The 27,813-nt window shown below is 40.8% G+C and overlaps 1 protein-coding gene across 1 annotated transcript in view; it reads right to left on the bottom strand.

The window, feature by feature from the left end:
- Window positions 1-7,608: 7,608 nt before the first annotated feature.
- Nus1 (NUS1 dehydrodolichyl diphosphate synthase subunit) overlaps window positions 7,609-27,813 on the bottom strand; it is a 25,172-nt gene continuing 4,967 nt past the window's right edge. Inside the window, exons 4-7 of the mRNA XM_005389289.1 lie at window positions 18,015-18,140; window positions 17,062-17,211; window positions 11,694-11,793; window positions 7,609-10,210 (exon numbers count right to left, since the gene is read on the bottom strand). Of these exons, the coding sequence (XP_005389346.1) occupies window positions 10,120-10,210; window positions 11,694-11,793; window positions 17,062-17,211; window positions 18,015-18,140 (467 nt within the window). The 3' untranslated portion in view covers window positions 7,609-10,119. The remainder of the gene's footprint in view (window positions 10,211-11,693; window positions 11,794-17,061; window positions 17,212-18,014; window positions 18,141-27,813) is intronic.

Here is a 27,813-nt window from a genome sequence, read left to right as displayed (position 1 = left end):
ACTTTGAATGTTCTTGCTTTGATTTGTTTATGTTTGTGATACTGGCATGCTGCTACTGTTCTATTTCTTTGTTTGTTTGTTTCTCATTTACTACTCTCTTTAAAATAAAAAAATAAGGCGGGAGTGGTGGCACATGCCTGTAATCCCAACACTCGGGAAGCTGACACAGGAGGATAGTTCCAAGTTCGAGACCAGCTGGGGCTACAAAGTGAGCTTAAGGTCAGCCTAAACTGCATAGTGGGACCCTGGCTCAAAAAGACCAAAAAATAAATTAAAAAATAAAAAAAAATTAATACAAATACTCCTAAAAATAAATATGGGTGTTAGACACCCACCTGACACTCCTTTTCAAGAAACTTAACCTTATGAAGGGTCTACAAATCCAAATACTTCAGAATCCCTAATTTTCACATAGTGTGCAAATGAAGGGCCATTTTCATGTGATTTTTTAAAATAACTACCTAATATAAAACAAAAGTTTGGGGCTGGGGATTTAGCTTAGCAGCACAGCGCCTGCCTGGCAAGTGCAAGGTCATGAGCTCGATTCCTGGTACCAGAAAAAAAAAACAAAAAAATTTAAAAAAAATTTAAAAATAAAACAAGAGTTTTTGAGAAGAAAAATTCAACAAATTTTTCAGATCTGTAGCGATTGTGTTTAGGAATTCCACAGATTTAATGTAAATGGCCTTAATTCACCAATCAAAAGAAACAGACTGGCAGAGTGGATCCTGAAACAAAATCCAACAATATGCTATATACAAGAAACACATTTAGCTCAAAAGGAAATCCAAGACTGAAAGTCAAAGGATGGAAAACAATACTCCATGTGACAGGAACCCAGAAAAAAGCAGGAGTAGCTATTCTGTTTGCAGACAAGGTGAACTTCAAAACAACAATGATCAAAAGAGATAAAGAAGGTCACTATATTCTTGTGAAGGAAAAACTGCAAGAGGAAGAGATAACAATCATAAATATATATGCACCAAATGCGGGAGCAACCAACTATGTAAGGCAAATTTTAACAGACATGAAAAATCAAATAAGTAATAACACAATTATAATAGGGGATTTTAACACCCCATTGTCACAAAGAGATACATCAACTAAACAAAAAATCAGCAAAGAAATAACAGGACTAAATCAAATGTGTGAACAAATGGACTTAACAGAGTATTCCACCAAATAACATTAGAATGCACATTCTTCTCAGCTGTACATGGGACATTCTCTAAAATAAACTATATACTAGCAAAAAGAACATGCTTAAGTAAATGCAAAAGAAGTGAAATTATCCCATGCATATTATCAGATCATAGTGCAATGAAATTGGAAATTAATGACAAAAGAAAATTGTAAAAACCCCATAAACATATAGAAATTAAATAACACCCTCCTGAACAACAAATTGGTCACAGAAGAAATAAAAGAAGAAATTAAACAATATTTACAATCAAATGAAAATGCAGATACAAACTACCACAACCTGTGGGACACAACGAAAGCAGTCCTCAGAGGGAAATTTATAGCAGTGGATTCCCACATCACGAAAATGGAACAAACACAAATAAATAATTTATGCTGCACCTCAAACTTCTAGAAAAAAAGAGTAAATCAAGCCCAAAGAAGAGAAGAAATTATAAAGATCAGAGCAGAAATTAATGCAACGGAGACTAAGAAAACAATTCAAAAAATTAATGAATCAAAGAGTTGGTTCTTTGAAAAAATAAATAAAATTGATAAACCCCTAGCCAATCTTATCAAAAAAAGGAAAGAAAAAACTCAAATCCATGTAATAAAGAATGAAAAGGGTGAAATCACCAAAGATGCTGTAGAAATTCAGAAGATCATCAATACCTACTTTGAAAATCTTTATTGTCATAGGATGGAAAACACAGAAGTGGACAGGTTCCTAGATACATATGAATTGCCAAAACTGAATCAAGATGATATAAAATTCCTGAATAACCCAATATCATACAATGAAATTGAAAATGTAATAAAAACCTTACCAACAAAGAAAAGCCCAGGTCCTGATGGATTCACAGCTGAATTCCACAAGAAATTTAGAGAAGATTTAACACCTAATTCTTCTCAAACTGTTTAATGAAATAGAAAGGGAAGCAATTCTCCCTAACTCATTCCAGGACTCAAGTATTATCCTGATACCAAAACCAAAGAAAGACCCAATTAACAAAGAGAACTATAGGCCAATCTCCCTAATGAACATAGATGCAAATATTCTCAATAAAATACTATTAGCAAATAGAATGCAGCAAATCATCAAGAAGATAATACATCATGACCAAGTGGGATTCATCCCAGGAATGCAGGGATATGATCAATATATGATCAATATATTCAATATATGATCAATATGTTCAATATATGATCAATAAATGCAATACATTATATCAACAGATCCAAAGGTAAGAATCACATTATCATCTAAACAGATGCAGAAATATCTTTTTATACAGTCCAACATTTATTGATAAAAACCTTACAGAAAAATGGGATAGGCTTTACATAAACCTGGTGAAAGACTTCTATGACAATCCAACAGCCACCATCATACTAAATGGACAAAAACTGACAGCTTTCACCCTAAAATCAGGAACAAGACAAGGATGTCCACTGTCACAGCTCCTATTCAACATAGTTCTGGAAACATTAGCCAGAGCAATTAGATAAGAGAGAGAAATAAAAGGAGTAAGGATAGGAAAGGAAGAAGTGAAATTATTATCTGCAGATGATGTGATTCTTTATATGGAAGACTCTAAAAACTCAACCAAAAGACTCCTAGAATTAGTCAACAAATTTAGTAGCATAGCTGGACACAAAATCAACACTCAAAAATCAGTAACATCCCTAAACACAAACAACAAACACAGTGTAAGAAATTAGGGAAAACATACCTTTCACAATAGCACCCAAAAAATTGAAATACTTAGGAATCAATCTAACAAAAGAAGTAAAAGATCTATACAGTAAAAATTACAGCATTCTGAAGAGATCAAAGGGGATTTTAAAAATGGAAAGATAGTCCTTGCTCATGGATAGGAAGAATCAACATTGTGAAAACGGCCTTTTATTGTTAATACAGTGTGTCAACTGGGGGAGTCTAGAGGTTTGTAACTAACTCAGCAGTTCTGTAAGTAACTCAGCAGTTCTGCATGTTGGGGTAAAAAGGACATGCCCTTACCCTTCTGGGATGTTGTTTATTGTGTCAATTTAAAAAGTTTAAAAGCTTAACTATGAGACTCAGCAGGCAGCCAGGGTGCTTACTTTATATTCATTCTGAGTTTTGTTTTTTTTTTTTTTTTTTTAAAGGCATGCAGAGGGTGAGAGGGTGTGGGTGTAGAGGACCACCCCCCCACCCCAGAGCACATAGGCTGCATAAAATAAAAAAATTTGAAAAGGACTAGCTGCTGGTTCTTTGGAGGAGCTCATCTTCGCTTCAGCTTGGTTATCTCCTGGCTTCTGGTGCAGACTGTTTGGCTTCTGCCTGGGACTCTTCAGCCTTCTGGTATAGGGCCTTTGGCCTTCGCTGTAGATTCTTCAGCATTCTGTCGCAGACTCATCAGCCTCCTGATACGGACTTGCACGGACACTGCAGTGTCCTCCAGGCCTGGGACTAGGCTCTTCTATTTCCAGCATGCAGACACCCTCTGCATGCTTCCTCATCCAACGCTGCACCTGACCATTGTAAGCCAAACATAATTTCTTATACATTTATGTATCTAGTGTTATGTCTGTTTCCCTAGTAAACCCTGTTACATGGCCATACTCCCAAAATTGTTATACAGGTTCAATTCAATCCTGATGAAAACACCATTGGTATATTTCACAGATCTAGAGAAAACACTCCTAAAATTCATCTGGAACCAGAAGAGACCCAGAATAGCAAAAGCAATCCTGGGCAACAAAAGTAAGGCAAGAGGTATCAAAATCCCTGATTTGAAATTATACTACAAAGCTACTGTGATAAAATCAGCATGGTATTTGCAAAAAAATAGACCTGAAGATCAATGGAACAGACTAGAAGATGCAGCCACAACCGTAAACACACTCAGCCACCTTACCTTTGACAAAGGGACCAAACATGTTCACTGGAAACAAAGATCGCCTCTTTAATAAATGGTGCTGGAAAAACTGGCGTTCCATATGCTGAAGACTAAAACTAGACCCATACCTATCACCATGCACCAAAACAAGGTCAAAATTGTTTAAAGATCAAAATATTACAATGGAAACACTAGATCTACTGGAAGAGTAATTTGGTTGTAGTCCTGCAGACAGAGGGGTAGGCAGAGAGTTCATGAACAAAAACAAAACTGAATGGGGAATACTTCAAAGAATCAACAACTGGGCTCTCATTTTATTAAAAATTTTTTCATATCAAAAGAAATCATCAACAGGGTGAAAAGAAAACCCACAAACTGGGAAAAAATTTTAGCGTGCTGTGCCTCAGACAAAGGACTCCTGTCTAGAACATACGAAGAATTAAAAAAATCAGGCCCTCCAAATTCAAAGACCCAATCCAAAAATGGGCATCTGAATCCCCACTTCTCTGATAAAGAAATACAAATGGGAAATACATGAAAAACTGTTCAACATCATTAGTCATTCAAGAAATGCAAATTAAAACAACATGAGATTCCATCTCACCCCAGAAAGAGTGGTTATCATCAAAATCAACCCATAACAAATGCTGGAGAGGCCATGGGAAAAAAGGAACACTTCTCCACTGTTGGTGGGAGTGTAGACTGGTGCAGCCACTGTGGAGATCAGCCTGGAGATCAGATTCCTCAGTAAACTAGGACTAGAGGTCCCATTCAACTCAGCTATTTCCCTTTTGGGTATTTACAGCAATATATGTGTACCCATGTTAACAGCAGCACAATTTGTAATAACTCAGTCTTGGAAACAATCCAAATGCCCATCAACTGAGGAATGAATAAAAAAGATGTGGTATTTTTATACAATGGAGTATTACTCAGCTATAGAGAAAAACTGAAGACTAGAGACCATACTCATAAGTGAAATAAATTAGACTCACATGTGTAGGCATCACATTGCCTCCGTAGTATAAGAACCTGAAAGAGTAAATACAATCTGAAGAGTACAATAGATATTGTGAAGTGGAAGGAAACTGCTCCAATTGGAAATAACAACTGGGATGAGGGAAAAAAAAAAAAATAGAAGGAAAAAACAGGTGTATTTATATACACAGGATAGCTGGGGTAATTGTACTAATTATTATTGGTTTGATGAAAGGAACAGTTGATGTGTAATTGTATGATCAATCATGCATGCCTATATCTGGTTATCTGAGCAACTAGTTTGAAACTGTCTTATTTGTGCTTTTTTTTTTTTTTTTTGGTAACGGGAATCAAACTCATGACATTGCACTTGCCAGGCAGGTACTGTGCCACTGAGCTATATCCCCAGCCCTGCTTTAGTTATTTTTTTTAATTTTTTGTCTTTTTGAGACAGGGTCTCACTATGCAGTTTAGGTTGAACTTGAACTCACTTTGTAGTCCAGGATGGCCTTGAACTCACAAAGATCCTCCTGTCTCAGCCTCCCGAGTGCTAGGGTTACAGGTGTGTGCCACCATGTCTGGCTCTATAGGTTTATTGAAAGGAACAGATAAGGCTTAATTTTTTTTTTTTTTCTCTTGATCAATTTTGCATGCTTACACCTAATCGGAACACCTAATTTGAAGATAACAATACACAATATAACAACCATTGCTGAATTCCTAGTATCTTGTTTAATGAAGCTCTGTACCATTTCTAAAGTTTTACTTTTTATTCTCTTCAATGGTTTGATCAATCTTGCATTCTTACATCTGTAATCTGAGCAACTTTGAGGATAACAGTATGTAATATAACAATTAATTCCTATCACGTTTTCAAATCCTGAATTTTTTGTCTTGTTATTTCTCTTTAAAATTAAGAAAAAAAAAAAAAAATGACAAGAACTATAGAAATCACAGTAGACCAAAGCCTCTGAAGTGCAGCAGTTCCAACTCTCAGGCTGGGTAGTTCTTTGATAAGGGCAGTCCTGCAGAAGTGTGTCTATGCAGGTCCTCGTTCTTCCTGACACCACTGGTACCATCATCAAATGTCCCCAGGGCAGGAGATGAGCCCTTCAGGACAATCACTGTGTCCTGACCAGAGTCCACGTTCTCCACATCCCACTTCCTCCAATTAACTGAAATCTGCTGACGGCTGTGGTCACTACTGCTATTACCCACCCATTTCTCTATAAAATGTAAAAGAAACAACACAGTCACTATGTATAGCTAGATGTTACTGAGGATTAATTGCAAAACATGAATTTATTAAAATAAAAGGCTTTATGAATCAAACGCATAAATGATACAACTACTTAAATAAATCTCCATCGGGGTAGGCACAGTAGGTACACAAGTACAAACCCTGCTGATGGCACTTAACCTATTCTGATGTTTCGCTTTGCTCTTGCTTCCCTTCTCCAGGCCCAGGAATTTTTCTTGTCCTCCCAATAATAACTGAAATTACTAGTGTCAATTAAAAGAATTAACATTACCAACAGCAGATATCCAGACAATTTTACTTGGGAGTCCTATTTTCTGCAATGCTCCGAAAATGAGTGATGCTAAAATTAATTTATAATCTCTAAACTGTTACAGGATGGCAATAAATGAACACAGAATTATCTGGAGAATGTGGAGTGGAACAATGTGGATTACAGTTTTTCCAAACATCTTCACAGGCTGATACAACTTTATATTCAGACACAGAAACCAAACATAAAACACAAAACTCTCATATTCTAGCTTTTAGTTTTAAAAGAATTTCTTTATTAAAACTGATACAGGATACATTTTTTAAAATAAAAGTACAAAAAAATTCTGGAAGGATTGTCAGCAAAAATGTAATCAATGAGGTTATTTTCCTTTATTTATGTTTCTCTGAATCCTCTAACGTTTTTGTGTAATTGTTTTAAACCTTATGCAAATTTTTTGCATTCCTCTTTCCCACTTTATCAAACGGTCATGGGCAACTGCTGACAATAATCTTATTTCTTGGGTTTTATTTCAAACTATCCTTAAACTTCTAAGTAATTTTTGTTAAAAACATTTCCCAGAGTTAAAATGTGACCTTTGACAAACTTGATTTTAGATGAAAACCGTGCACAAAAAGCCAACTGTCTTACTACTAGGTCTTCAAGTTAGACAGTGAATATGCAGCATAAGACAAACTACAGCTCTTACCTTTCAATTTCCTGGCTTGATAAGAACCATCAAGTTCCTTTTTACAGTGTACACATACATATTTTTAATTTGGCAATCCCATATTCAGTGAAAATAACTCAGATTTTTAGTTACTGTGGAATTTTGAAAATTCTAGCAATTGTGAAGCTGAATTTTATTTTATTATTATCTAACAAAAAGCAAGTAACATTGTAAGATTTCAAACGTTTAACCTGTTAAAAATGGGAATACATTTCAATCAAGAGCACACTATTTTTAAAAAATAGTACTGCTACCTAGTCACAGGAATTTCTCATCACATTTTTGCAGTCCCTAGAAGTTCAGAATAAATGTAACATTCACATACTACAGTCCATGAAGAGTATACTTTTATTGGTTTTCATACATCTTAAATTTCAAATCGCAATAATAAAATTCAATAAATTTGATTCCTTAATCATAAAAATTTGCTGTACACATTATTTACATGTTGCCAAAGTCTACAGCCATATAAAACATCACAAGGATCTGATTCTATGCACGGTTCCATCACAGAGGAGGGAGCTGATTAGCATACATTCAAAGATTAAATTATAGATACGCACAGTGTATTTGGCACTGTTCATTAATATTAAGCATCGCTCAGAGACAGGCATTCTTCAGCCAGAATTTGCTATTCACATTAATATCAGCCTTTCAACTTCAGAACAGTAACCCACTAGTTAAAAAGAAGCAAACCACAGCTACAACTGGGAATGGAATTCAGATCCTCCCTTCTTGCTCTGCTCTGTGCTGCCATCCATGTAACGGGCCTGCTCTGGTAATTTCTCCATTGTGGGGAGTATCAGAAGGAACAACTTAAAGACCACACCTTCGATACACATAGAGACACACACTTTTCTTTAAACGACCCATTCTGAGGAGTGCAAAGGGAGCCCTGACAACAGAGAAACTGTGCAGATCTTGCCAGGAATTTCAGAACAAGCAGTGCTGTTCAAATCACACAGTGCTCTAGCAGGCGCACCCCTGGAGAAGGTAATGGAGAGGCTCTAAGGGACCCTGTCCAAAGGGGCTCTTCTCAGCTGCAACAGATTGAAAACATGGACTACGGCTTTATTTTGACAAACACATCCTACTGTGAAAGAGGAGGAGGAAAGTGAAAAACTCATACTACATCTTGTAGAGATCTGGGCTACATCTCAGTAAGTAATTTAACTAACTGTATTTTAACAAACATTAAATCCGTACTTCAATTGGGCCCATTAAATTTAATTCATTAAAGCTGTACACACTGCAAAATTTTTATAAGTGACATTTATATTATCTACCATGTTTATGAAAGGCTTAAATTAAGTAAAATACTCAACAGGACATGAATTACAACACAACGTAACAGAAACAGGAAATTTCTAATAGTTTTGAGATGCTGTAGCATCACACAAAACTTGGAAATAAATTAAGACTTAAAAAAAATACAAAGAACTATGAAGTGCAAAGTAATGTCACTGGACCAAAATTTAGTTTAATCATTTTTATTTCAAGTGTATTTTTAAAATCATAAATGGGGTTTTCTTAATTCAAAGTCAAAACATATTCTTCACCACTTTAGAATCTGAGGAGCAATTCCAAACCATGCTTTCCGAATCCAGTCTTCTCTGCTCTTTCCATGCTTCTGAGACCTGGGATGTAAGCAACCCCACTCCAGTGCACACTTTCACCTGACTACTCGAGATCTGGGGTAAGACAGGAACCCAAACACAGTCCTCAAATAGACGAATGCTTCTGACCCAGGGTCGGCAGTGAGGGAGAATATACCGAACACCTACCAAAGAGGGGCTTACTCATTTTTAAAAAAACAGAACCAGTGCTGTTCTCTGTCACAAAAGAGAATGTGTAAGATTAAAGTATTTTTGTAGATTTTCGTAATACTTTATTTCCCTCACAGGCCTCAGTCCTCCTCAACCTTTCACGCAAAGTCACCAATCAGGCTTAATGAATAGACCCCAGGTGATATTCCAAAGAGGAACAAGTTACTTTTGAGGGAAAGCACTGCTCTGACTTTTAAATGCCCAGAACAGTTAACAGAAATATTTTACTAACTTTGGATGCTGTACAGCATACAACTCACCCAACAAAGAAATCAAAGCTTTCCTTTTTTAAGGAAAATTTTTACCTTTACTTTTTAGGATTACAACTTACTTGTTTTCGGTTTTGACTGCCTAATTCAATATTTAAGTTTCTACACCTCTGCATTTCAGTACAGTAAGAGCTCTCTTTCAGATGTTCTTCACAACACGAACAAAGACTCCAGAGAAACATTCTGGGTCACACCATTTGACTACAGTGAAGTCCAAAACGAAGGTGGACGGATATGTGAACATGGGTGTTCCCAACTCCACTTCCTGGAAACTCCCTCACATCAGAAGACTTCCATTTAGTAAGTCCACATACTATTCTTGAAAACTGAAGTTTGGTCACTAGGAAAGACTGAACAAAATTATCCCCTTCCCTTAAACAACAACCAAAACAGCTCTGATCCACCCCTCTACTCCCCACAAAAACAGGGAAGTGGCAGGGCTTGAAGACTTCACACCTGAAAACTCAGCTCCTAAAGACGGCTGCTGTTCGCTCCAAGTTGTAGGTTTCCGTACTCTCTTCTCCAATACTTCCCCCATTTATAAGTTTACTTACACACACACACACACACACACACACACACACACTCACACTCACTCATCTCAAGTAAGACACTTTTTTGTGTTTGCTGATAAATTATGAGGAATATGAACTAGGTGTATACAGGGTTTCGCAGGTGTCTGTAAACATCAGAGTCCCCCGGTCCTCTTCTCCCAGAGCCCGAAGTCGCAGCCAGGGATGACTACTTCCCCATGCGCTGCTCACACGCTGCGTACTGGCGCAGGGCAGAGAAAAAGTCCTCGTAACTGATGTTTAGGTGGGAAGGCAAAGAGCTGAAAGGGAAGCACAGGGGAGAATCCATTAGAAGCTCACTGTGATGTGGTGGGGAAACCAGAGGACAATGACCAAGAAGGGGCGAAGGACAGAAGGCAGTAAAGTACAATCAGGATACCCAAACCATCGCCACCAGAAGACTGTTACCCCACTGTGGGACAGTTGAAATGAAAACGAACCTGCCTGTCTATCCCTAGGAAGACAAAAGCAAAGCTGGCTTTACACCCTGTTAAAGCAAGACCCAGATGGACTCAAAGCTCAAATCCACTCCAGACTCTCCAAGGCCCGTGTATGAAAGTGCTCCCCACTTCTAATTCCTAACCAAAACCTCTTAATGACATCAAGTAACATCTCAGTAATCTCCACTACCACTCTCACCTCCTAGTCATCTATTCCAGCAATACCAGGTATGCTGGCACAGCATCTGCAGGCTGCGCATGCTGAGGGAGGGAACCTCTGCCTGCACTTCCGCTCCCTGGGCTCATGGAGCCATTATGGGGTAAGGACAAAATGAACACACAACCAGAGGGCTGCCTGTTAGGTCAGGACCTTAACTAATTGCCACAGCCTTACAATAAGGCTCGGGAATGCCAAATGGCATTTTTGGTAGGTCAGTACCTTAACTAATTGCCACAGCCTTACAATAAGGCTCGGGAACGCCAAATCCCAGAGTCAAACCAAAGCCAGGTTACAAGCCACATTCAGCATCTTTGGTCACAGGCACAACACCCCCATCGGGAAAGACCAGCTGTACTCTGGGGGCTCTCGCTAGGTGTGCCTTTTTGTCCTCCTTCTTGACTGCTGGAAATTCTGACAAAAGTCACCACTTCTAATTCCTAACCAAAACCTCTTAATGACATCAGGTAACATCTCAGTAATCTCCACTACCACTCTCACATCCTCGTCATCTAGCCCAGCGATACCCTCCAAAGACACTGAAGTACGCTCCTGCCAGGGTGGCTTCACACGTCCTCAAGTCCCTCACCCTCCTCCATCTTGCATCTCATGCTGGTACTGAAAGTCTCCCAACCTCTGACACCTCTGTCATATACTTCCTTAACACTCTGCTCTGCCCAAGCCAGATTCCTGTTTCTTTAAAATGCGCCCAGCTCTTCCTTTTTCCTTTCCTACCTGCTCCACTCTCCACCTTTATTCCAAATACAAACATTCTCTACCTATTACATACTCTAGCTATGCCCTCTGGCTCCCTCCTGATCTCCTAAGATATAAGCGCACAATCATCGCGAGAGTGATGGTTTTTTTACTAAAGTGAATTGGTTTTTAGATGACCTGCTTACTCCATTTGCACAACCATCACTCTCGTGTCTAACTCTATGTGCATCTTTACTTTGCCATGGATACTGTGAAGTACCTGAAGTAAAGATCTGGTATCACAATTCTTTGGGAATTCCCACCAGATCTAGTCCAGTGCTAGGCCCAACACTTGCTGAGCAGAAACAGTCAGTATACTTTGTTACTTACACAATCTCAGTCAGTCTGATTTGCCAGGGAAGAAAGCCTAATGTGCTGTCCACAGGACCAAACTTCAATATTAAATCAGGATCAGGGAAATTATTAGAACCTTGGGAATAAAAACATACACATGAAATTAATACACACTGCTTATACACATACACACACACACACACACACACACACACACACACACACACACACACAATGATCAAGGGCAAAGCCTGCTGCATGATGGACCTACTCTAAGAGCTTTACCTCTGTTTCCACGCCTCCTCACACTCCTCAACATGTACTTTAGTGGCTATGTCTGCTCTAAATGTGGAGATTTACATGTAACTGGACTGATACCTGATAAGGAAGGTAAGCCAATCCTCACCCGAAATCCAGTGCATACCCCTCAAACACCCTCCATGTATTTCCAGCACGGGTATTCTCTTGGCACTGCTCAGGGCACAATTGTACGGACCACACGACCAACTGCAGAGTAGAAAAGGACCTGAGAAAGTATCTCCTCTCCTTCCTTCCTCAGGCCCCAATTCCCAGCTACATAGTAAAATGTGTTCCGTCTTCCTAGAGTGCAAGCAACTTCAAAGGGGGACAGAAGGCTGTACCCCAGACAAGTACCCACATATATTGTATGTGTTATGAACTGGTTTCCATACAAGATCCAGCTTGTGGAGAGGAGGGGAACACATTTCAACTGCTTAAAAATAATGTAGGAAGAGTCACTGGAATAAGAGCTATGATACTACAATCCAAGAAACACGAGTTCTAGCAGTTGTGCCACCAATTGTTCGTCCACAGTTTTCTTCAGGGCACACAAGGAGGAGCTGGGTTAGCCAGGCCTGTCCTGCAGTCATAAAGAGGAATTATTTCCAAAAAAGTCCCCTCACTGTCCAGGTTGGTAGAGTCACCTAAAAAGCAATTCTCTTTAGTAAAAAAGGTAAGAAAAAACTGACAATATTCCTGTGCAGAAGGTGACATATCCTCCCCTTAAGCATACATGTTAATTGGGCAGAAACACCCATTAAAAGGTAATTATTCCTTAAAAAAAAAAAAACAAATAAAACCAGCTAGAGCTTCAGGTAAGAAAGGCAAGATCTACAGCAGCCTTGACTGAGATTTCCACTCTCAATCAATGCAGAGAAAGTTTTACTGGCACAGGGCCAACAACAAAAGCTGGTGGACTTGCTGCTTGGTGCCAAAAGATACGGACTGAATTTTAAAGTGGAAGTTGAAGGCAGGAGGAAGAGAACAACATACAAATTCTCATTGTCTGCCAGCTACAAGACGGACACTCAACAGGGAAGAAATGAAAACACAGAAGCATTACTGGCCTGACACTATGGCCGCAGTGACCAGTAACTCAACAGGAAGATCCTGCAAGTAAGAGCATGTGAAATTCCACATATCCAGGCTGACAAGGGAAACTACTCACCTCTGAGGGGCTGGGGCCACAGCAGGAAACAACCCAGGAAAAGCAAAGGCCAAAGAGGCCTAAGAATCATGTCAATTCTGAATGCACTTTACAGTTCCACACAGTCCACTGGAGCCTCACACAGGTGTCTGAGCACAACCAGGGTATAAATCACCAAGGCCCACTGCACTACGCAGTTACGGGAAACAATAAAAAACTGAACAGAGACAGCATCGTCTTTACTTGTAGTAACATGATCTTATAGCTGGAAAATTGTGTCTCTATAGAAGGTACTTCAACTGTTAACTGAATTTTAGCAAAAGCATAGGACACAAAATCAGTTTTAAAAAATTTGCATTTCCAACTGCTATCAACAACCTGAAAATAAAACTAAGAAACTATCCCATTAACAACAGCATCAAAAAACCTAAAATACTTAGGAACAAATCTTAACAAAAGAAGTAGATATTTAAAAAAAAAAAAAAAAAAAAAAAAAGAAGAAGAAGTAGATATTTTAAACCATGAAGTTATAAAACACTGCTGTGAGAAAAAATCAGGACTCAAATAAGTGGAGATACAGACTTTCATGGATTATAAGATTCACTATTGTGCCATGTCAATTTCTCCCAACTTGAGCTACAGGGTTCACCTCAGTCCATACCAACAGGGATGTTTTTTGGAAACTGAAAAGCTGACCCTAAAATTTAATAAAAAAGCAAAAAACATGAATATTCAAAACAATTTTGCCAAAAAAAAAAAAAAAAAAATCAAAGCTGAAAGCTTTATACTACCTAATTTCAGAACTTACTATGGTAGATTACAGTAATCAAGCAGATTTTATGAAAACAGACGTACAGACCAATGGAATAGAATGGTATACCCAGAATTAAACTCATGGATCTATGGTGAACTATTTCTCAACAAAGAAACCAGAGTAACTCAAAGGAGAAAAACACAAGTCTTCTCAACAAATAGTGATAGAAAAACAACTAGGATGTTTTATCCCATGTCATTTACAAAAGTTAAGTCAAATGGATTACAGGCCTAAATCTAACAGTAAAATCTATTAAAATTTCTAGACTGAAAACATAAGAAAAAATTGTGACTTTGGGTTAGGCAAAGACCTCTTAAATATGAATCTAAATGCATGATCCATAAAAGAAAAAAAAGGTAAAATGCAATTCATAAAAATTAAAACACTAAGAGAAATCACAAAGAAAGTGAGAAAGTTATAGACTAGGAGAAGGTATTTGTAAATTGTACCTTACTACTGATAAAAGACATGTATCCCGAATATATAAATGCCTCTTAAAATTCAGTAGTGAAACAACCTGTTAAATAAAAGTAAGCAAAAGTTCTGAACAGACACTTCACCCAGGAAGACACACTTGACAAATTAACACATGAAAAACATTCTCTTGTCATTAGGAAAATGTGAACTAAAATGTCAAGAAAATACTACCACACATACCAGAATAGCCAAAGTACATTTAAAAAAAGGAAAAACTAGGTAATAATACCAAAGGAAAACATGTCCACACAAAAACTTGTATCAGCATTATCCAAAAACTGGAAATAAACCAAAACTACATCAACTGATGAATGGATAGACAAAATACTGCCAATCCATAAACAAGAATACTCAACAACAAAAAGTAATGAGCACTATTGCATTCAACATAGATAAGCAAACAACACAAGGCACAAAAGATTACATATAAGCTGATTCCTTTTATATGAAAATTCTAAAGAACACACAAAATGAGTCAGAAAGCAAACCAGCAGTTGCCTGGCGCAGGAGACAGAATGGTCCCTGAATGCAGGAGGAAACGGGAGGGACACCGCAGGCCTGCTGGCTCTGTCAGACCCATGAGATGGTGTAATGACTGTGTGCATCTAATTTCAGATAGATCTACAGTGCTGGGCAAAATACCTGGGCTCAACACTTCAGCACTTTCCTTCCAGCTACCCGTAGACCACCTGTGCGCCCCAACTTAGGAAGTCTTCATAAACTTCTTCATAAACCTCTTAACCTTCATAAACCTTCATAACCCTCTGAGCAACACAGTCCCACAATGACAGGAAAAACAAAAGTGAGGACCAGTGAAAGTAGGAGTCAGAGAGACCAGGGGCCCAAGAGGGACCGTCTTCCATGACACCAGCCAAAGGAGAAGAGGTGGAGACTGAACTTGATGTGTGTTGATCTTTTTACATATTTAATAAAAAATGTATGTTAAAATGTGAAAAAAGAGAGAACAGAATAATGCTAGGAAGAAGAACCATAAAGTAAAGGTGAAAAGTTCCTAGAGGAACTCTAGAAAAGAAGTACATCAAAGACTACAATAAACAGTGCTGAAAATACATATGCATAAAGTTATATTCTGGTATGACAAATGTAGCCGAGTAAACAACGGGGACAGGAAATGCCAAGGAGTAAAAGAGGTAAATGGCCACTCTGCATGAATGAAAGGTAAGTGAGTATCTTGGCATCACATGGCTACGGGAGCTAGTTATGGATGTGAGTTTGTTAGAAAGATCGCCTTTTTTCAAAAGGGTCAAGAATAATGCTAGTATGCCCACTGGTGGCTCATCACAGCATTTCCATTCCCACTGCTAGACTGGGAGTGATCAAAGCAGGGGACAAAGAGAAAGCTCACCTGTATTCTAAGCAGAAAAGCAGGAAAAGAAGACCAACATCCCAATGAGCCAAGAGACATAAACTCCAGAAGGGAACCAAGAATTCCTCCCTTCCCTGGTGAGTATTTCCATTATTCCATTACAGTTTAATATGCATTTCATATTACTTTACCAAATAGTACACCATAACGCTTTTCTTATATATTAAACATGAACTGAAAGGAATGTAAACACACAGTTAATTATATAAATAAATAACAATATAACAGATGAAAACTCTTACTCAGATGTGTCACTTTCATTTTACATTATCCACCTACTATTGCATGGTAGAATAGCTTTTTGTCTGAATGTGTGAATAACTTGATATACGTTGATCTTTTTACATATTTAATAAAAAATATATGTTAAAATGTAAAAAACGGAGAACAGAATAATGCTAGTAAGAAGGACCATAAAGTAAAGGTGAAAAGTTCCTAGAGGAACTCTAGAAAAGAAGTACATCAAAGACTACAATAAACAGTGCCAAAAATACATATGCATAAAGTCTGGTATGATAAATGTAGCGATTTATCTGACATAGTGTAACGGAATACTAAAAAAGGAGTACACAGGCCAGGCATGGTGGCACACAACCTGTAATCCCAGCACGAAGGAGGCTGAGGCAAGAGGACTGCCGGAGTTCGAGGCCAGCCTGGGCTACATAGTGAACTTAAGGCCAATTTGAACTGCATAGCGAGACCCCGACTCAATAAGTAAGGGTTCAATCCCCAGTACACCAAAGAAAAAAAAGAAAGAGAAAGAAAGAAAAATTATTATATTCTTGGAATTGCTTTAAAAAAGCTATTATGGTCACCTTAACAGAAAGTTCAAACTAAAAAGAAAGCACAGAGGTTGGGGTCAGAAGAAGACGATGGTTCACGAGCAGAAGTCCTATTTCCAAGAATATAAGAATATTCACCACCGCAAAAAGAACTCAGGATCCTTTCCCTGGGCTGAGGATGCAGCTTAGTGATAAGAGTATTTGCCTAGCATACCTGCGGTTCTGGGTCTGATCCCCACAACGGGACATACATACACACACACACACACACACACACACACACACACACAGAACCCTTCTCTTGCTGTTAGCCCTCAAATAAGTGAGTATACTACAAATTTCACTATCTCAAAGTCATTTTCATACGCGGGTCTTTAAATTTCAGTACCTAAGAGTGTAATAACAACTAGGCTTTAGATTATGAAAGGAACCAAAGTACGTGTAGTTCCTTTCATACTGTGTCCTTGAGACAAACCAGACATGTATCCAGGACTCACTAATCAAACTGTCCAACATGTTCACGTCCAGGTCCTCAGGCCTCCGCTGCTGCCCGGCCACCAGCCGGCAGAAGTCCTGGGCAGCTCGCACGATGTCGGCTTTCCCATCCTCTGGGGCCAGCACCTTCACTGCCAAGTGGCTATTTAACACTGGAGCAAGAGGCAAACAGGACACTTAAAAACACACTCTTCCACATTGATTTGAAAATCAATTTTACCAAACAGTAAGTTCAGGCCAAAGTAACATAAGAGTTCCTAGAGTAAACGAGAATCATGGCTTTCAGTTTCAATACTGAAACATGCTTAGCTGTTCTCCTTTGAAAGGACCAATAAACTCCAGAACACACTTACATGCATATTTATACACTGCTGCCTTTTTCAAGGGCTCAGAATGACTTGTATTGTAAACAAATACGCTAGGAAATAGGAATTTTAATTATAAGCCAGATACCAATTTTTATTCATCTGAAATTCCATGTACAATCACAGTACAATTATTAATAAAAAAAGTGAATATTCGAAGAAAACTGATTTCACTGGAACCACTTTACAACTGGTCATTCTAGGCAACTGATAACAATGCAAAGTTTTTATCTATGCAAATTCCCTCCAGTCCAGAAGTTTCCCCCATTTTTCCTCAGTTTCACCTCTATTAACATATTTATTTCCTGATCTATAAATGTCTGTTCTTTAGATTTTCTGTTGAACCAGTTACAAAATCTGTCTGCTGAAATAAAACTTTTAACATGTTCACTTTTTAATATCAATACAAATTATTTTATCTTTTTCTGAAAATTATCTTTTAACAAGAATAAAAAAGTTGAAATCTGACGATAAATCATGACAAAGACTAGCAAAGTGAAATGAAAGGGAAAATACTGACAGAATATGCCCTGAAACGCACGGTATAAGTCTTCAGATGCACTGCATAGTCACTTCCCATGCATGCTTACCTTGCTCATCTTTGTCATTACTATTCGCAAACTCTGGTGAGTATTTGGAACAATCTAGGCCGAGAAGTTCCTGCTGTTGTTTTAGAATTTCATCCATCAGTCTGGAATTATTTCTTTTGAAAATACCTTTAAAAATAAACAAAAAACAAGTAAATCATAACTGGGTTAATCTCTTTGAATTATTGATGGATGCTCAATGTAGGACGATCACTAGATCCAGAACAGAACAAATCCTAAATAAAGCAATAATGACTAATCCTAAACTTGAATGTAAAAGGCAAACAAGACTACAAAATCTGCTAACAAAGGAGATTAGAGGTGATGGGAAAATACGCCTCTACTTAGAGGTGATGGGAAAATACAGAAACTTAGACCTAGAAAGGACTTTAAGCATTCATTTACTAGAAATTGTTATTTACAGAGTAAGACACAAAATGCCCTTACAGGGCAGTCTAACATATTTTCTCCACAGATTTACTCTGTATTATCAATACTAATCACCTCATTTTGATTTTTTTAATGAAAAACTAACGTGAATTATGAGACAAAATAAAGCCAAAATTGAGTAAATTCAAAGAGAAATAAAATAATAAACTAGTTTCTGATCCTCCAACCATGCAGAGAAAAGTTAACACTTTATCATTCATTGAGAACCATGAAACTTTATGTGACATATATTTAATATAAATCTAATAGAGCTCTTACTAGTGTTTAAGTACTTTTAAAGACAAAGCTTTCTAGTGACTGTCCCTTTTTTGGTCTTTATCAAGTATTTATACTTTGTGCTCTCAGGCCAGACTTTCAGTGGTCAGACACTGGGAGAAAGAACAGGGCGGGGTGTGTGCATGTGCTTCAGAGCCGAGAATCCACCCCACAAACACCAAGTAGTCGACAGCAATCTACAAACGCAGGCTCCTTGGGTGGAAGGAGGTTTTATAAAAAAGCAAGGTTCGAGCTGAGCTGAACTGAGAAAGTTAAGTAGAAAATGGAGAGACATTAAGTGGGGAAAATGCTTAAGAAAAAGCAGAGTCTACAATATTCAGAAGACAGAGTCTGCTGACGCAGGAGTTTGAGAAAGTGGGGAGGGGAGGCTGAATCTTTTCAGATTGCCTACCCAACAGGCAACCCACATCAGCAAGCAAGCGGGGTGTGTGGACTGTGATCTTCAGAAGACTCAGCTGGTGTGAGTGCAGGGGTGCCCAGCACCAGGCTCCACGCTGAGCACTGGGGAGTGAAAACAAGGGTTCACCAGGGAGGAAAAGCCTCCCACCAGCCGTGTCTGACTCAAGGTGAGGTCACAGAATACCACCTCTCTTAAACACCACCTCTTTATCACATTCAGGATAAAAAAGCATATGCTACAGCACCGCTACGTGTAGACATATGCCACAGGTTCATAAATGCTACAGAATTTCCAATTATGTATGCAGGCATAGAAAAGGACAGAGACCATACATGCGGTGGTACTATACGTATATACCTCCCTTAAATGGGGTAATTCTATGACAAGGACTAGTTTAAAGCAAAAGATCAACTCAGTTTTGGATGGGCTGACAACAGAACAGGTGGGAGGGTGCTTCCAGGTGACTGAGGACACCACACACCTAAGGCAGGGCACACAGCACTCTGCAGCAGCCCAGGTTCTTCCCCGCTGGGCTCCAGGCCCAGCCTAGTGGCTAGCAGGTATGGTCTGCTCCAGAGGTGGACCACAGGAGACTAACGGGGTCACCCTCCCTGAAATGGGGCCGTCCAGGTAAGACAGGCCCAGTCATCACCCAGAAAAAAATGGGCAAATACGGAGAAAAGAAGACAGCGTAGACTCTAGTTATAGGACTGTCAGCCTCAAAACATAAAAGTGAACATCTGGAACACACCTATGTAGAGCAAGGTAGAAAGAAAATGTTCCTAAATAGTAACCGCAGTATTAAACACAGTGGTTGTGGCCAGGAGTTACTCGCATAGCAATCTTTAGGACAGTAATACTTGTGCAGTGATACTGAACATGTGGGGTATATAATCATTAGCCTCAAATCAGTAATAAAACTCACATGCAGGATAAAAAAGCATATGCTACAGCACCGCTACGTATAGACATATGCCACAGGTTCATAAATGCTACAGAATTTCCAATTATCTATGCAAGCATAGAAAAGGACAGAGACCATACATGTTGTGGTACTATACGTATCAATTGTGGAGCCCACCTGAATTTCAAAAATTTCTCAATTTAAAATGAATTCCTCAATTTCAAAAGGAAAATTCGCTCCACAGTGTTCTAGCCAAGACACAAGCTTATTAAAATAAAATGGTAAATGAGTGTTTCGCATGTGAACCAGACTCCACTCATTCTGACCGTGGCTCTACAAGAGTCCTGCTCTGTCTGCTGTGTGTATGCAGACTCAGCTTCGCCTCCTGCCAACTCACGCTGACCTAGCCGGGACTCATGCGGAAAGCTCTTCAGGAACCCAGCCTCACAATGACATTTTTTGGCACCAGAATAGCTGCTGCCTCTTTGCACCCTACTCTTCTTCCGATCTCACCTTTCCTGAAGGGTTACCCCTTGTTACCACACTGCTTCTGTCTCCACATCCACCTGCGTCCTAGCTCTTCCAATGTCCTCTCCCCTCCCTCCCATGTGAGCTTTCTCTTCCCCTTCAGCCAGGCTGGCTGCCCAGGGGGTCCTTCTTGAGCCCTCAAGGACACAACAAGTGTAGAGTGTGGCAAAATCTTGGGTGCAAATTTATGGTGCCCACCTCCCCACCAGTACCTTCAATGGCTCCTAAAATACTATACATTAATAAGCTGTTCAGTTCACATAAGTAATTCAATCCACCTGTATGAAACAAGCAAACCTATTTCTTTGTAGTTCTCTATCCCTAGCAAATTGGAAATGCCTTGTGTTCTCAAAAATTGACAGGAGTCACCCAGACATAGTAACACACGCCTGTAACCCCTGCTACTTGAAAGGCTGAGGCAAGAGGATGGCAAGTTCAAGGCTACCCTGGGGAATTCAGTGAAACTGTCTCAAAATTTTAAAAGGGGAGGAGGGAGCTAGGCCCACTGGTCAGTGGTAGGGCACTGCTTAGCAGGGGTTAGAGGGCTGGACTCAATCTCAGCATTGCAAATAAGAGGGGAGGGACTGGGAGATGAGAAGAGAGGAGACTCCAGCCCCATGCTTTAGGTTAACTTCCAATACCTGTAAACTCTAATTCCTCACAGACCCTCACTGAAATATCACCTACCCTCGAGCTTTCCCAAGAGACTTGCCCAAGAGAATTCCCTTAGCCCATGTTCCATTTAACAGGAGTACAATGTTTATTAAATACACTGAACTACCAGTGTGCAAAAGTGGCCCCCAACAACAACAGACCCTAAAGGGGCATATCACTGTGAAGCTTTTTAGTATTTCCAGGAACCTCTCACAATACAAGCAGACACTTCTTTAATGCACATGGGCAGAGATTTTATTCAAAAAGAAAACAACCACCCAGTATAGTGGCACATGCCCGTACCAGCACTTAGAAGGCTGAAGCAGGAGGATCACCTTTGCTTGTGGCCAGCCTGGGCTATACAGCCAGTCTGAACTACCTAGCAAGACCTTGTCTCAAAATAATAATAATAATAATAATAATGGGAAAATACTACAGAGGCACAATTTTAAAATATCTTTTATAAAGATTTTCATAGTTATTTTATTTTGGTACTGGAAATCGAACTCACAACTTCACACTTCCCAGGCAGGCACTGTGCTGCTGAGCTATATCCTCAGCCCTTTCATAGTTTTGTTTTTTTTTTTAATTTTTTTTTCCCCCTGGTACCGGGAATCGAACTCACGACCTTGCGCTTGCCAGGCAGGTGCTGTGCAGCTGAGCTAAATCCCCAGCCCCCTTTCATAGTTATTTTAAACAGAACTTTTGCCTATGCTGATTTGGATGAAAACCTGAAACGTGTATAATACAGTTTTGGGAGCTGGGGTACGCTGGACAGCAGAGTGCTTGCCTGGTGAGGGCTGGTTTGACCCCCAGCAGCTTGTTTCTCCTGAGGGCTCAGATGAACAGATCAGGACCAAAATGTTCTTAAATCCCCCAACCGCAATCTGACTGCACTCCCTGGTAACTATTCCATCGACATCACCCACTCACCACCACCTTCAGAGTTCAGAGTCCATACAAACTCACACACATACAACACACCAGAACCACAACAACATAGTGTAACGGTGACTTTGAAATAAGAAATGGAGTAACAGCACAACACGTGGATTGTTTCTCTCATAATTCACACTGCTTGCCTTCTAGAACCTAAAGGCAAAATGACGAAATAAAAGTAATTACCACAGAAGTCACTTTATGTGAAAAGAAGTTGAAATCATATTCATTCAGAAATAATAAATTTGAGGAAAAATATCTGAAAATAGTTATACAGTACTGAGCTTAAGAAATGTTTTACTTTATCCTTTTACAGATTCAGAAACAGACCAGAAAGGTCAAGCAATTGTTCTTAAAGGTCTAAGTATCTGACCTAAGAACCAGATCCCCTGGCTTTACTGTTCAATTCAGTAACCACTTTTTACTCTGATAAAGGAACAATGCTAAACCCACTATACAATTAAACTCTGAACTTTCCGCTAAAAAAAAAGAGAACTGTATTAAATAAAACTCATCTTTTTACAAGTCTCTTTAAAAAAAAAAAAAAACCTAGGGATACGTCTGTATTTATTTTTCCTCTCTAAAGCCTTTGAAGGCACTGAGGAGGTTTCAGAGGCGAACAGGTATTTTGTGAATGACCTGGAACTCCACAGTGAGCCTTGGAGGAATTTCACACTAATGGGTGCAGTGAGTGCAAGAGAAGACTCATAGTATCCACCTTTCCAGCTTGAGCCACTGCATGGAAGGGAGTGATATTTTATGACATGGGAAAAATTAAGAGGACACAGGTTTGGGGGAAATGCCAAGACTAACAGTTTGGACATGTTACATATCTGAGATGTCCAACAAGGAGAGGAACCTCAAACGTAAGTCTGGAAATACAAAGAGATCAGGGCTGAAGATGCAAAAACTGTGTTGGCTCACGGCTGCTCCCGAGAATCCTGGGGCAGAGCGCTCATCTGGGACAGGCCAGAAGGCCGCCCTCCAGGGACACAGCCACCCTCACCCACTCATGTTCCTTTCAGACTACCCCAGTGTGTAGATGCAGGAGTGTAGATGCACAGCTCAAACCTAGAGGACTTGGGAGTGAGAGAAGACAGGCAGTGGGATGGAAGAAAGCCACGTGTGTGGTGTCACAGAAGCCAGGGCCAGAAAGAAGTCAGAGAGACTGGAATGAACTGTGCCCCATCCACCACTAGGTTATGTACTGCCTTCAGGTCCTCAGTGGGGTTTCCAGAACCTCCACCAGGAGGTAAAATAGCACTCGGAATGATTTCCAGGTGTCAATGCTTAGTCTAACCTCACAACCAAGCGGGAGGACAAGGTACACGGCCAGCAAATCTTGTCTGCCTTCCTTAGTCCTTTTGTAAAATTTATGTCAAATATATAACCAAGTCTACAGAACAGACGTCTAAAATTTACACTGATATCTTCTTTTAAATCTAAAATTAGAACTTTTACTGTGGTTGTTCATGCCTTTCCATAGAAAGAAGCATTTCACCAGCTGCAGAATTAAAGCAATAATACTTAAATACACACCCATTCTTCCAATTGGCCTGCCTTTTTAAAAAACCAGTCACCTAAATAAACTACGTGATGGTTACCCTCATTTACCTTCTCCAAAGACCCAACTATAACACTATTGGAGGGAACTCTTTGGAGAAGGAAATATGCAATTATTTAAGGCAAAGAAAAATCTAGTGAAAGTTTATATGACTAAAGTCATTATAACAGAATAAATCTAACCATCAAACAATTTATTCCAACAAAGCCCCTGGGCCTACCTCACATAACCACTGACCTGGACGGGGTGAGCCACAGTTGGCAAAGGCGGGAAGTGGGAACAGTGTCAGGGAACCGCACTGGGCTGTGGGCCCTGCTGCAGGAGCTGCTGGGATGGGTCCTGGGCTCCACCCTGAGCTCCACACCCAGCTCAGGACGCTATTTTAAAAGTGACTCTGCCCCTCTGAGAAACTAACATTTCAACACAGCAGGTGTTCCTGACAGTTAAACTGAGCTCATTAAAAGGTGTGTCCTCAGGGTGAACATTTATCATGGTGATCTAAACTGCAATCTTTGTCTTTAATTTCTTTTACAAATAACTCCTATCACCTGAAGATAAGTACCCCTTTTCCAGGGCTTCCAGTTGACCCAGCAAAAGCAACAGTAGTGTTGGAGTGACTGCTGTGACATCTCTCTTAACAGCAGAAGCCAACATAACACAGAAGAAAAAGCCCCTGAGTAAAATCTTTCTATATGCTGACCTGCCTGCTCCTTACTAGATCTTGATCATGGTGTTTTCATTCTCAGTCTCTTGTTCTGGAACCACTGAAGATTTAATACACTTTTTACAGTAGCTGGTACAAAGAGTGAGCTCATCAAAACCGTAACTATGTATTACTATTAAGATTATTTTAACACAGATATCTGGTACTACAGTGAAAGAGAAGGGCGCTCTGAGAATGAAATGATTTCAAAAGTTTAAAGAAGAAATACTGATGAGGGAACTTGGAAGCCTGCACAGACTGGAGTCAGCGATACCCATCAGCCATGAGCCAGCCCCCAGCTAGAAAGGACCAGAGCACATTTCAGCCTGTTGAGACTCGGAAGCCCAGGACACCAAGATGACAGTCAAGAAAGGACAGAGGTTGCCTCTCCTGCGCTTCTGCGGGAGGGAGGGAAGGCACTCAAGTTGTGCTTTGCGTTATATCCAATACAATCACATTTCCGCCTGGACTTGCAAGACTTCCAGCCCTCTATTTCAGCAAGGAGAAAAGCTTCCTTGCCAACAGGGTCTGTGTCAATGTGCAAGTGCCAGGAAACACAAACTGCTTACCTGCAGGAAATGCAGCTCTGTGTGAATGCCAGGACACAGTCTGCCCAGCCAGCACAAGCCCAACACCACACCACACACTGGGAGATGCAGAAATGAGAGATGATTCTGTGGCACTATCACTGAGGAAGACCTCAGACAGACAGACTCATGCACGCACACACACACACACACACACACAAAATCAGTGAACAGAAGTGCCTCAGACACGTGTCCTGAGGAGATTCCAGTGCAGGGCAAGACAGGAACCTCGGGCAAGAGAGGCTAACAGGAGGGACAGGAGACACAGAGGTTGCTGACCACTGTCCTGCTGGTAGGCAGGCATCTGCCAGTAAACAGAGGACACTCCAGGAGCAGGTGACAAAGTTACCTAAACACAAATGCAATAAAAGCTACAGAGGGTAGGAAGAGAAGTTGGTCAGGAGCACATTGGAAAGCATGACCTGTAAGACTTCTGGTCACCCCAAGAAACCTCCTGCCACCTGGCAGGACATCTGATCACCCTGAGAAAGCATCAGTCACCTTGTAGGATGTCCGATCACCCCAAGAAAGCTCACACCAGCCATGTGGAGGGACCCTGCACATGAAGGCAGACAGCAGCCTGCTCCCTCCTCCAGCTGCGCTAAACCAGAGGGCAGACACTAGACAAGAAACCTCCATGTCCTGTCAGCTTTGTCTGCAACCTTGAGGGACCTCAAGGAAAACTGCTCCACTGAACTGAATCAACATATACACTGTTCTAAATATACTTTGGGGTAATTTTTTACAAAACAGACAAACAATAGAGTTACCCAAGGCTTCATCTTACCTCATTTTCCAACTTTTCACCAACTTTTCTCTGCCATTCGCTTCCCATCCCCCTTTGGCGCAGCAGTCTGCTGGGAACAAGGCCTCTGGGCAACCCCCTTCCTACAGGCTCAAGGAACCCAGCCCAGACTTGACCTGCTCCTGCCAGGTCTGCTGGATGTCACTCCTCTTTCTTCTGAGGACGGCTCCGCAAGCATCTCAAGCTCCCAGCACAGGGAGGCCCATCCTGTGTTCTCTCCTGCATACCAGTGTCCGGAAGAGGACCTGGTACTGACCAGACAACCGCCCTACAAATTAGCGGATCAATCAATCAAAAGCAAGGGCCGGGCGTGGTGGCGCACGCCTGTAATCCCAGCACTCGGGAGGCTGAGGCAGGAGGATCGCTGTGAGTTCGAGGCCAGCCTGGACTACAAAGTGAACTCAAGGCCAGCGTGAACTGCATAGTGAGACCCTATCTCAAAAAGACAAAAAATCAAAAGCAAGGGAAGGTAAACTACAGGTCTTTTACACAAGCATTTACACTGTCCCTTACATCTTTTTTAAAAACTGCTTTCACGGCAGAACACGAATTCCAAATAGACTTGCTGAAAAAACTTAACCCTTTCTTCAGTGCTCAGAGCTCAGTTTAACCTTCTTCCTGTTCCCTACCATTTTTCTTCCAGTGAATATGACACAGGAGAAGTCTGAGTCACATTACAAAGTCAGTGACAGGAACTGCCAGAACAAGGAAGTGTGTCAACATCACAATCCAAGCTAGAAAGCAGTCCCCAAGTCAAGTGATTCAACTATAAGTTTTCCTTCCTGCTGGCAGATAAAATAATGCACTTGATTTGGAAGAAACACCACCATCCACCACACTGCTGTGTTTAACCTCTAAGTCTGGCTCACTTATTTCACTCCCAGACAAGACTGGCTGCATCAGGCCAGGCCTGTGTTGCCCCTGACAGCCTCATGATCTCCACTGTCTGTGGGATTCATGCTCCTGATGTCAGCTGTGAATATACTAAACTTCACCTTACAGGGCAATCATCATTTGGCCACAGGCTCCTCCTCAGTCACCGACTTCTTGCTGCCACAAGGAAGAAAAGGCACCCAGAGATTACTACTTATCTGGACAACCCTGCACTTTATTTAGTCTGGCTATCTGACCAAGATTTAAAGATAAAACCCAAGTTGTAGCTTCTCTAGAGCAGATAGGTAATTTACGTTACTGAACAGAGAAAACATTTTCTTGCCCTCATATCAACATTACTAAGTCACTCTTGTCACATCATTGGGGAAACGTCAGTGTATTCGGGATCTGACTGGACTCCAAACCTGACCTAAGAGCCTTCCTCCCCTTCATCTCCTCTGTATTCTCCAAAGTCCTGCTGTGGGCCCGCTCCTTTGCAGGCACTCTCCACCCTTCCATTCACAAGCTCTTCTCCCTTCTCACACTGGCTCTCTCACACCCGAACTCCCCTTCCCCGTCCCCTGTGTACATGCCTTTCCCCCACAAGCCTGGGACTCCACAGAACTGACACATCCCCGGGCGCGTGCCTGCCGCACCAGTGTGGAATTTCCACACTTGCACAAATCCCCCTCGAGTGCACTCCCCCCATCAGAACTTGCCCGAGGCAACTGCACCGAGTCCTGTGGCAGCCGTTGAGAGGCAAGCGTCCCTCGTCATCTTTCCTGCTCCCACCTCACCTGGGCCTCACAGACCCGGTGCGCTCCCTCCGCAAAGCCCACCTCCAGACCACACGAAACCTCTCACCGGGCTGCGCTTGGGGAGGTGCTAAGCCTGAGAAACAACACAGGGTGAGGAGGGCTAGAGCACCAACAGCCGCGACTAGACAACGGGGTGAAGCGGGTGAGACCTCGAACAGCGCCGACTGGAGACACCCAGGTGACCCGGGGTGAGACCGAGAACAGCACCGACTGGAGACACCCAGGTGACCCGGGGCGAGACCGCGAACAGCACCCTCTAGAGACACCGGGGCGACCCGGGGTGAGACCGCGAACAGCACCC

The sequence above is a fragment of the Chinchilla lanigera genome, unplaced genomic scaffold, assembly GCF_000276665.1.
Source record: "Chinchilla lanigera isolate Chin_1 unplaced genomic scaffold, ChiLan1.0 scaffold00035, whole genome shotgun sequence".
Taxonomy (NCBI): domain Eukaryota; kingdom Metazoa; phylum Chordata; class Mammalia; order Rodentia; family Chinchillidae; genus Chinchilla; species Chinchilla lanigera.
The sequence above is the reverse complement of the archived record's forward strand: the minus strand, read 5'-3'. Positions and strand labels throughout refer to the sequence as shown.